Source organism: Sinocyclocheilus anshuiensis, unplaced genomic scaffold, assembly GCF_001515605.1.
Source record: "Sinocyclocheilus anshuiensis isolate Anshui unplaced genomic scaffold, SAMN03320099.WGS_v1.1 scaffold476, whole genome shotgun sequence".
NCBI classification, from domain to species: Eukaryota; Metazoa; Chordata; class Actinopteri; order Cypriniformes; family Cyprinidae; genus Sinocyclocheilus; species Sinocyclocheilus anshuiensis.
Genome location: NW_015554139.1, coordinates 1,073,655 through 1,085,059, shown reverse-complemented (window position 1 = coordinate 1,085,059; position 11,405 = coordinate 1,073,655). Strand labels below are relative to the sequence as shown.

The window sequence follows — 11,405 nt, the reverse complement described above, 5'->3', positions numbered from 1 at the left end:
AAACCACGTTCATATTCGCGCGATTTTGTTGCGCAGCTCGTCAGTGAACAACGGCTCTGTATAATTAATGCTGCTCAATGTGAAAGCACGCAGGTGATAGAGATTTACCGCTGATTACAGAACCGGCTTTCTGACAAGATGCGCATTAAATATCGCATGCGATTTATCGTGCAGCCCTAGTTCAGTCACCATGTTACTGAAGTCCTGCATAGGTATTTCAAAACAAAGCAACAGAAGTTGTAGACTGCAGTCTAAACAGTGTGCTTAAACAGCTTCCTGATGCGCACAACTAATAGCTCTATCAACTCAGTATTGATCTTTAGACAAAAGCAGCATGTTCGTAACAGAGAACACTCAAACCTAAATATCATCAGACAAAAGAGAACAAAATATACAGAAGAAATCCACAGCATTCATTTCCAAACAGCATCCATCTTAAAAATAAAAATTATGATTGACCGCTTCGACTACACATTCTATATTAACGCACTTATGTATGCAAGTCGCTTTGCAACCACAAACAGTCTACAGTTAAACTAATGAACTGCATTACATACCAGAATCCATGATTTTTATTATTACAAATAATAATTTAAATATTTATTGAACATTGGTGTCATATTGCCTGTGATAATTGCAAACTGTCTGTCTTCATAGGCTTGCTGAAAATTTACTCACTCTCAGGCCATCCAAGATGTAGATGAGTTTGTTTCTTCATCAGAACAGATTTGGATAAATTTAGCATTACATCACTTGCTCACCAATGGATTCTCTGCAGTGAATGGGTGCCGTCAGAATGAGAGTCCAAACTCTGATAAAAACATCACAATAATTCACAAATAATCTACACGACTCCAGTCCATCAAATAACGTCTTATGAAGCAAAAAGCTGTGTGTTTCCAATAAACAAATCTGTCATTAAGACATTTTTAACTTCAAACTGTTGCTTCCTGCTAAAATGCGAGTCCTCTATCCAAAATACTGTTTTCTCCAGTAAAAAAGTCATCTTGTCTGAATCAGGAGAGAAATATGCACCAAATACAAGCGAAAACAATCCAAACAGTTCTAAACCAATATGTGGGTGGAGATTTTGATGTGAGAGGACAACAGCAGACGGACTATTTCACTGGAGGAAGCATTATTATGGATTATGAACTCACCAGAAGTGATGGTCTAAAGTTAAAATGCTGTAATGTTTCTCTACAAACACGCATTTTTCACTTCATAAGACATTAACAGATGGATTGGGGTCATGCGGATTACTTATGGATTATTGTGATGTTTTTATCAGCTGTTTGGACTCTCATTCTGACGGCACCCATTCACTGCAGAGGATCCATTGGTGAGCAAGTGATGTAATGCTAAATTTCTCCAGATCTGTTGTGATGAGGAAACAAATTCTTCTACATCTTGAATGGCCTGAGGGTGAGTAATTTTTCAGCAAATCTCACTTTTGGCTGTATTATTCCTATCGTCGGGCACTTCACATAAGTGCAATTTTTCCTACACAACCGCTTATAACCATTCAGGCGTGAGAAAGATCTTCATTTGTCAACCATCTAAAAAACAAAACTTCAAAATGAATTGGAATCTGAGAGGGTCTGGGATGAAACAAAATCCTCGTAAACTTACAGAAAACTGTAGTACACAGTCACAACCACAGGCAGGCCTTGAAGTATTGTGCAATCATCCTCTAACAGTGTCTGAGGATGGTGTTGTTGTGACCAGGGAGCAGTAAAGCCCAATTCACAGACAGTTCCAGGCCAACCACATCCGTGATGCATGTGGCTTTATAGGACTCATGAATAGAGCCTGGCCTTGAGAGCTCAGCTTGGTAACTAACCATCAGAATGCAGCATGACTACAAATTCTGACAAAAGCAAGAAGTCTTGACCTAACAGACCACTTTTGAATGCTTTGATATGGTTCCTTCATATATAGTCATCCATAAACAACCCTAAACACAGGGATGGGTATAGTAAGGAAAGTATAGGCCCTGGTTCTGATTTTGATTCAACATAACAATTATGGTTCTGTGATACTTTTTTTTTTTTAATAAACACAATTTACTACAACAAACTAATTGTCATATGTAACTGGACTGACAATTGGACTGATTCTATACTACCATTCAGAAGTAGTATCTTATGCTCACCAAGGCTGCATTTATTTGAAGAAAAAAAAAAGATATAAATAGTAAAACAACAACATTGTGAAATTTTATTACAATTTAAAATACATATTTTTTTTATTCAATTTAATAATTTTTTTAAATGTAATTTATCCCTGCGGTCTCAAATCTGAATTTTCAGCATCATTACTCCAGTCTTCATTATCCTTCAGAAATAATTTGCATTTGAAATTTGCAAATGAATCAGATAAGAGCCTGTTCCATCTTTTAAAGAAACTCCAGAAGACAATGATTTTCATTTATCACTGTGTTCTGTTTGTTTTTTAAAAGATGGAACCAGTTCTTATCCAATTCCCAACACCATACATTACTCTAATACATTAAACCAGCACTTGACATTCAAACCGCTGTAATGTGATGAAGCAAAACTGCCCTGTACCTTTATAATCCACATGACTTTGCCACGTCCTTGTGTATGGCCAAGATACTGAGGGTGGGAGACTGATTAGTCTCGTCACATGCCACACCATCCATTGCCACTGAAACATTGATTCTCAATCCCATTACTTGGCCAGTCAGAGTAACAGATTGCTGCTGACTCCAGCCCGTTAGGGGCGTGTATATCACCCAGGCAGCCTAGAGTCACCCTAAATATGTCCTCATTAAGTGAGAGGGAATCTTTACAGCTTTAGCCAATGCCCTTCCTGCACTATTATCATCTCAAACCAGGGTTGACTGTTGTGAATCAAATATGGAAACTCATACAGTATCCTCACTTCATTTTTATTCTTAAAAAAATAGAGGTTCTTTATTGGCATCATTGGTTCCATGAAGAACCTTTAACACTGCACAAAAGGTACTTTATAGTGGAAAAAGGTTCTTTAGATCATTAAAATGTTCTTCACGCTACCAAAAAAAATGGTTCTTTTAAGAACTGTCCACTGAAAGGTTCTTTGGGAACCAAAAATGCTTCTTCAATGCGAAAAACCTCTTTTGGAGCCTTTATTTTAAGAGTACTGAGCTGGATCTGATTTACTGTCATTCGACACACTAGAGAGACGAGGGAAGTTATGATTAGCGGAAGTTCCCTTGGAAAGCAAGGAATGCAAGAGTGCAATTGAATCAAGCACAGGACCGTGCACCGGTCAAGGCATCTTTTCAGCCATAAATCCTTGGTCGTGATTGGGAGTGTCCGTGGCCCTCGTATTGCTCAATCTAATTACAGCAGTGGGCGTTACATAATAGTTTGTTACGGCTTCCTAATCAGTGAGCATTCAAACGCTGATCTGCATGCGAAGGGCATATCTAGAGTGCCTGGTAAAAACACAGATAGTGAAAACCAAGAGCGATCGAGAAGGAAGCTGACCCCCTCCGCACCCCAGATTCAGAGGCAGTTGAACAGTAGCTGATTCATTATTATGCTGCACGTCACCTCGGCCAGGGATGCTTTTGGCTCTGTTTACAGCACTAGCTATTTCTTTCCTCACCTATGTCACCCTAATTCATGCCGCTCAGCTTTCTAAGGTCTCAGCACACCCGCAGGTGCATCGCATGCCGTATACGTTGCTCTTAATGAACAGCGTGAGCCGCTTGCAGACATGCATCCTCTCTCACCGGGCTGCAGGGCATGCATGAAGAGTGAGCTTGATGCCACAGAGGGTGTGCACGTGAATCTCAGTGTCAAAGGTCGGCCTCCAACTCATCCTCACGGTCACTGAGTGAGACACCACAGGCTGCTGACTTCTCGAGGAAGTAAACAGCAGTGCACAGATATGTCAAACACACAGACATTATGCAACGGAACTGCCTTGGGAACACAGGACACACAAGAAGAGGAACACAACAGTTCTGTCTGACTAATGCCAAGTCAGCTCTGTTTGACTGCAAATGTGCAAAACATACTCTCGCTCTGTAGTGCATAATGCATGCATGTGCAAGAGCACACACATGTAGGATGTCTTTTGATAAATGCATTATTCAAAAGTAAATAAATATTTTAGAATATATTTATGCATTTATTTGCATCAAAATGTTTAAATGTAGGCTATTTATGTTTAAAAATAGCTTGAAAAAAATACTGATTAAAGCCATACAAAAATATGTAGCAACTTAATTTAAACACACTATTAATAATAAATAAATGTTTGCATTTATTACTTATTTTAAAAATGTTTTATGCAAAACATGTATGTGGCTGTTTAAAGTCTAAATTGTTTCATCTCATTGGTAGCATCTACATCAGTGCATATTTAATAAATAATAAAAGGTTGCGGTTCAGAATATGTCATGTTTTTACTCACCTGGGTCGAAATGCGAGCTGTAGGCAAAACTGGGATTAAATAAAACCGAGGACATGACCGCGACAAATACCGACGCTTTCATCCTCCTCATAAGGCTTCAGATTTACTTCAGGACACCGTGATTGTACATGAAATAAAGGGGAAAAAATCGCTTCATAGAAGAAAATTAGGCATGAGGGTGCTCTGATGCATCATGAAGCAGAGCGCGCGCGCCGCGTCATGTCTGCCTCACTTCAGATGCGTCGGGTTATGAAACAGATGCTGGGAAACATTTCCGATCTGCTCTGTTCTGCGTTTAGCGCGTTTCAATGTAAACAGCGCGGTGTCTCCTCGTCCATCAGGCTGTTTACTGAAGGCTCCTCGGGGTAGACCACCTATCACCGTCGCTTTTTCTCCATGTGCAGGCTATGCACCAAGATTTCGGTGTCTGGCAGTTATCCAGTACCATTCCTGCAAATGTTTTGCTCTGCCTGCAGCTGTGCCCTTTGGACACGCAGTGTTTGATATATACTTAGAGCTCCGGGCAGTTTATTTCGGCGTGTATACTGGAGTGTGTAGAGGAGGATTATTAATACTGCAGCGGCAGTGACAGACAGGAGAGAGCGTCACACAGCAGCACTGTGACGGGTTTGGTCGAGGAAAAAAAAACGCTCGGTGCTCAAAATCTAAGCTGTCGGAAGTAAAGACTCTTGCTTGTCTGACGGAATGCCTGCACTATAATATAGGTCTTCCCTGTTGAAAATAACTGCTTGAACCATCTTAAACTGGTTAGCTGCTTTAAGATGGTCTCCCAGACCAACAGAAAGTGCCCGAAATCCATTTAAAACCAGCAACATATCAGACTGGGAGATCAGCAAAACATCAAGAAATATTTTTAAGGATGTACTACCACTGTTACGGGTTGGTGAGGTACACACACACACACAGGTTTGTTTTTGTGAAAAGTGGGGACATCCCATAGGCATAATGGCTTTTATACTGTACAGACCTTATATTCTATTGTCCTACACCAACCCTACCCCTAAACCTACCCCTTACAGGAAACTTTGTGCTATTTCAGATTTTCAATACACTCCATTCTGTGTGATTTATAAGCGTTTTGAAAAGTGGGGACATGGGGTAATGTCCTGAAAAGTCACCTTCTCCTTGTAATACCTATGTCATACCTTTGTCATTATACAAATTTATGTCCTCATTTGCCACAAAAACACACACACACACACACACACACACACACACAAAGGAGATATACAAAAGGTATTTTAATCAGCAAATCCAGGAGACAGGCAAGTAAACCAACATTACATAAACGAGAACGGACTCCGACTAAGGGAAAACTGAGAGTATTTGTAGGGGAGCAAACAAAAGAACTAATGAGTTAATTAATCAAACACAGGTGAACGAAATGACAATTAGGAGCCAAAGTAAAACTAGGTCACAGGGGAACAGATAAACTGAAAACACAATGAAAACAGAACAAAAACTAAACATAACCCTAACAACCACCATACCGTTTAATAACCGTTCGGTAATTTTGGCAAACAAAATCCTTGGCGAAACAGATTTATCAAACTCTCCAATGTGGATTTGTGTTTATGCTCATGAGAGATTCAAAGGTTTCTGTTTACAACGTGTGTTTTTTTTTCAGTGTACTAGAGCAATGTAGCCAATCAGGGACATATTTGTTGATTTTGTCATGAGTCCAGTCTCTGTTACTCTTCCTGCTCACCACCAGAAGTTCTTATATATAGTCTTGCCCTCGATGCTAATGTTTGCTGGTGATCAACCCTTGCCTGTCTGACCTCACTACTCTCAATAAAGCCTGCATTTGGATCCGATCCTGCCTTCACAAGCACTTTTGTTACAGATTTCTTGAACAAAATGGCCAATCCAAGGTGTTAGAATCCACTCATCGCTCAAAATGCCGGAGTTTTGTTCAGTGCTGAGTTAAGCTGGGCAAACACTGTGCTTTTCATCCGATTTTGAGCTCATTTCTGAGTCTTTCGGACGAATTTCAGCTTTGTCGTGCATCATTTGTTGTGCAGTGTAAAGGGGAGTAACGAGAGGCGATTAACCTCTCCTAACCGGCAATCAGATGGTTGGGTGAAATTTGGTCACCTCTCGTTAGGGTATCAAACAGTTGAAGCAGAGTGTGTGGTATGGACTGAAGGGGTGGAGACTACACAGTTCCGGGTTTGGGGGGTCACAGCTGTGTTCCAGACAATGTCTGATGTCTAAGTAAAACAAATCCACTTCCGACTTCAAAAAGTTCCAGTCAGGCTGGGTTCTGGAGCTCTGAATTCTCCCTTGAATTAAAAACTACTGAAATGTCATGTTAGTCACCACCTAAATGGAAATAAGATCAAATGATTCTTCTATTCAAAGTTAGGGACGATCGATCTACACTGACTTTACAAGCTATATGTCTGATACTGAGCAATGTTCCAGTAGTTATTTTCAATTAGGAGGTGGGAGAATTCCAAGTTCCAAATTTTCTGGAACATAACATGATGTATCTTGAGAAAGATAACCATTTGCATACCCATTCATCTCAAAACTTGGATGCTGACATCTATTCAATCTATAGCTCTATAGATTATTCAAGTGACTGATCACTCTGGAAAATAAGATCCTGACAATGCTAATAAACAGGGGCTGAAGCTAACCATCAAAAACATATTTTAATACCCTTATTCATATCTGTGAAAGGAAATAACAATACACTATGAGATTAATGATGTGGACTAATTGTTGGTCATTGAAAGTTTAAAGGATGTGTAGTGCATACACAAATGTCTAGGGTCAAACAGTGCCCCATCAGGCAACAGCAAGTAAAGCAAGATAAAAACTGAAGGCCCACCAACTCAATGAGTGCAAATTCATTTTTCACCTCATAAGTCATTTCTGTGGCTACTGGATTAAGCAACTGCTCATTATGCAGCAAAAAAATTTATAACCGCCCAAACTGGTTATAGACTGCTTAGACTGGTGAAGTGGCACAACTGTTCACTGGACAAATAACCTCTGCCTGAGAACAACACACCTGCATCATACTGAAAGGTTAGATTTACAAAACCCTTCTCTTATCTAAGCAGTGGATACTCCCTGCCTTTTTAATCCAGTACATCTATTAAGGTTATACAATCATTTAGTCATTAATGTTACAGGTTATGTTTTTATGTGGCATCTGAGAGGTGACTGAGGGCCTGACCCTACAGAATAAAAATGGACTTGCTTTTAAATGGAAATGTATAATTTATTATTCATCATCTGATCAAATTAATCAAGAGTTACATTAGTAGAAAGAGTTTTAAGTTTTGCTCTTTAAAGATATCGCCTGTTTGATATCCACCTTGTTTGTTTATAAGGTAAGAGCAGTAGTTTTGGTGATCTGAATGTTCAAGTCTGGTGTCATTTGCTGCTGATTATCGTTTTATCTGTACAAAACATCCTGTTCTACCATTTTTGTCTTAATAGTTTGGCAGTCTGGCACATTCACCGGAAATAGCTTACTTCTGCATTAAAAATATACCCAGATAAGTAGTTTTAAGGTAGTGTCCACTGGGATTTATGACTTACCTGTGACGTTATAAATAAAAAACATTGTCTCACCATTGTCTCTAAAGAACTGCATTTACTTCCATGCTGCATTCACTGAACTACTGGTTTGAAACAAATTATCTGAGCCTGTAATGATAAGGATGAAAAAATACATTGATTGTCAATACACTCTAAGTACTATTGTTATAACAAAACAATGGTGGATACTTAAAGTCAGTGCTGTCTTGCTTACTTCTTTTTGAAATGTGAGAACTTTGTCAATCTTGCTCACAGCTAATGGAAACCACTGGTCTTCACTGTGCATATTAGTCTCTGCAGGGTCAAGCTGTGTTCCCCAACAGAACCATGTCAAGTACGTTTTCATGTTGTTTTTACTTTATTATGCATAATTGTTGAAATGCTTTTACTTTGAGAATTAAGCACAATCATCAACATTATTCTATTCACCTAAATTAGAGCAGATCCAGCTGAACCAGATAGATCATTTATTAGTTTTTTTAGCAATAATACTTAGAAATTATCTAGCGATTGAGTAACTACATGACAGCTTATAATATCATGAACATGTCTTTTGGAAAACAACAGCATAGTGCGGTTTACTTATCATTCTCACTGATGCTTCCAAAATATCTTTCTCACAGTCTGCACATGCATCTTGTAAACGACTGCAGATAAAGACGATTTATATAAATTGATATCCAAGTGTTTAAAAAGAGTATCAAAATATATGAGCACACTTTTTTTGATGGGGCATGTCACCAATTTCTGACGAAAGGCTAAAAACACACCTGATGAGAGAATCAGAGCTTTTCGAATCTCCTACTCAATTGAACCAATGCTTTACTAAATGATTCAACCTTCAAAACCACGCTGGCGACATCTGCTGGTGTAAACAACGTAAATGCAACACAACCCAAACATCTACAGTAACACGTTAGACACCAATTGTATGTTTTTATGAAAATATCATCTATTAAAAGTATTCTACAAACCAATACCATTAAATATGAAATGTATGTATCATTTTTGTGTAATTATTTTGGTTCCTCATAATTCTGGTCCTGGAAAATTCCAGCCATGCTCCAAGTACACACCTGTGATTTTCCTGTAATGAGAACATGGAGAGCTATTTTTATAACTAACTTTGAGTAAATGTTCAGTTTTAAATAGTGCATAATCAATGTAATACTCAATACTTTGAATTGTGTCCATTGCTATAGCTAATCTTTTAAGAGTATTTATGAGACTATGACAAAGTCTTGTCAAGATAATCTTAATTTTTTTTCTCCACAGGTCATAAAAAAACAATACTTCATCCCAGATATTTGCTTCTTATATTCTCCATTGGACTGAACATATTTTTAATATGTGAATCCTTACGTAACCATTGTAACAAATCACCAACAGTAAGAACTTTTACACCATCCATAGACAAGCTTCTGGCAAACAGCACTATCCTTCTTATATGGTTATGACTATTTGGAATAAAATTTGACCTAAATTCCTACAGTTCCAAATTTAATATAGACGGTTGTTACTTAACTGTAGATAGAAGGCTCTAGAGCAAGGCTCACAGAGTGCTGATAAATCACAGAGATATTAAAAGCGACCTGTCAGATTTACCCACAAAACCATGGCCTTTCTTCCAGAAATGGATATGGATTCACTTTGATTCCCCATAAAACACGAGACGGCTTGACGGTCTGGAGAACCTGTTTAATGTGACATTGAATTACCATCAGGATGCTGATATTATCCTTCGTGAGCAAATTATGATTAAAACCGAAGATACAGAGGATACGATATTTCCACAAGTTCTAGACAAAAAGGACAAGTTAGTTTGCTGGATTATGGGCAACTGGAATGAGAAGCATGAAAGGGTAAAATACTATAATGAGCTTCAAAAACACATCAACATTTATGCTTTTGGGCGTCATTTTGGAAAAGTAGTAAGTGATGCACAATACAAGGAAATATTAAATAGATGTTAGTTCTATCTATCATTTGAGAACACAGATGCTCACTATGACTACATAACAGAAAAGCTGTTCAATCGCCTCACACTCGGATCAGTGCCAGTGGCTCTTGGGGCTCCACGATATATATATGAAAGGTTTGTCCTGAAAGATGCTTTCATCCACGTGAAGGATTTCTCCAGCACTCAGAAACTGGGTGAACACCTGCTGTCATTGTACAAGAATGTTGAAGAATACAAAAAGTATTGCAATGGCGAAAACACTTTGAAGTCAAACTTGTTAACTATCCCCAAGAGCATGCCTGCAGTGCCTGTCCATATATATGAACAAAGAAAGACTACCAAGTTTTTGGAAACGTTAACTAATAGTACTGGGATGCCATCAAAGATGGAACCTAAAGGTCATGGATGTCTTTTTGTGACTGTATTGCTTTTGCCAAAACACTGGATGACACAGCTGGTCTAAACTCAGCAGCTTTCATTTTGTATAAATTAAAGGCTCACAGGGGAACAGATAAACTGAAAACACAATGAAAACAGAACAAAAACTAAACATAACCCTAACAACCACCATACCGTTTAATAACCGTTCGGTAATTTTGGCAAACAAAATCCTTGGCGAAACAGATTTATCAAACTCTCCAATGTGGATTTGTGTTTATGCTCATGAGAGATTCAAAGGTTTCTGTTTACAACGTGTGTTTTTTTTTCAGTGTACTAGAGCAATGTAGCCAATCAGGGACATATTTGTTGATTTTGTCATGAGTCCAGTCTCTGTTACTCTTCCTGCTCACCACCAGAAGTTGTCAGCACCACAATGACTGTTTCACTGCACATTTCACCCCAAACTACATCTCCCATAATCCATTTCACTGATTGCAGACACAGCTGTAACCTATCAAATGGACTATTAAGGTCACACACAAACGCACCCACACTACGAAGTATTGCCTAAGCTGTAGCATTCTAGTCTTTACGTTTTCCTTGTTACCTGTGTTCTTGCCTTGCCTGCTGTGGGTTTTGAACTTTGGACTGTTTATCTGGTTTTTGGATTGTTTTGCTGCCCTTGACCTTTTGCCTGCTTGTGGATTACTCTTTTGTCTTACATTTACATTTAGTCATTTAGCAGACGCTTTTATCCAAAGCAAATGAGGACAATAAAAGCAGTCAAAACTAACAAAAGAGCAACAATATATAAGTGCAAATGACAAGTCTCGGTTAGCCTAACGCAGTACACGTAGCAAGGTGTATTTATATACACACACACACACACACAAAGAAAAACAAGTAGATATAGAATAGAAAAAATAGAAAACTAGTGTTTGTTTGTTTTTCTGCTGTTTAAAAAAAAAGAAAAAACAGAAGATAAATATAGATAAAGTAGAATTAAAATAGAATAGAAAGTGTTAGAGTTAGAGGGTCAAATAAAGGTGGAACA

At 38.4% G+C, this 11,405-nt stretch overlaps 1 protein-coding gene and 1 pseudogene across 1 annotated transcript in view; one reads left to right on the top strand and one right to left on the bottom strand.

The window, feature by feature from the left end:
• LOC107670475 (serine/threonine-protein kinase LMTK1-like) overlaps positions 1 to 5,011 on the bottom strand; it is a 47,866-nt gene extending 42,855 nt beyond the window's left edge. The window contains exon 1 of the mRNA XM_016463077.1: positions 4,432 to 5,011. Within this exon, the coding sequence (XP_016318563.1) occupies positions 4,432 to 4,522 (91 nt within the window). The 5' untranslated portion in view covers positions 4,523 to 5,011. The remainder of the gene's footprint in view (positions 1 to 4,431) is intronic.
• Positions 5,012 to 8,337: 3,326 nt separating this feature from the next.
• On the top strand, positions 8,338 to 10,333 carry LOC107670437 (alpha-(1,3)-fucosyltransferase 9-like; annotated as a pseudogene).
• The last annotated feature ends 1,072 nt before the right edge of the window (positions 10,334 to 11,405 follow it).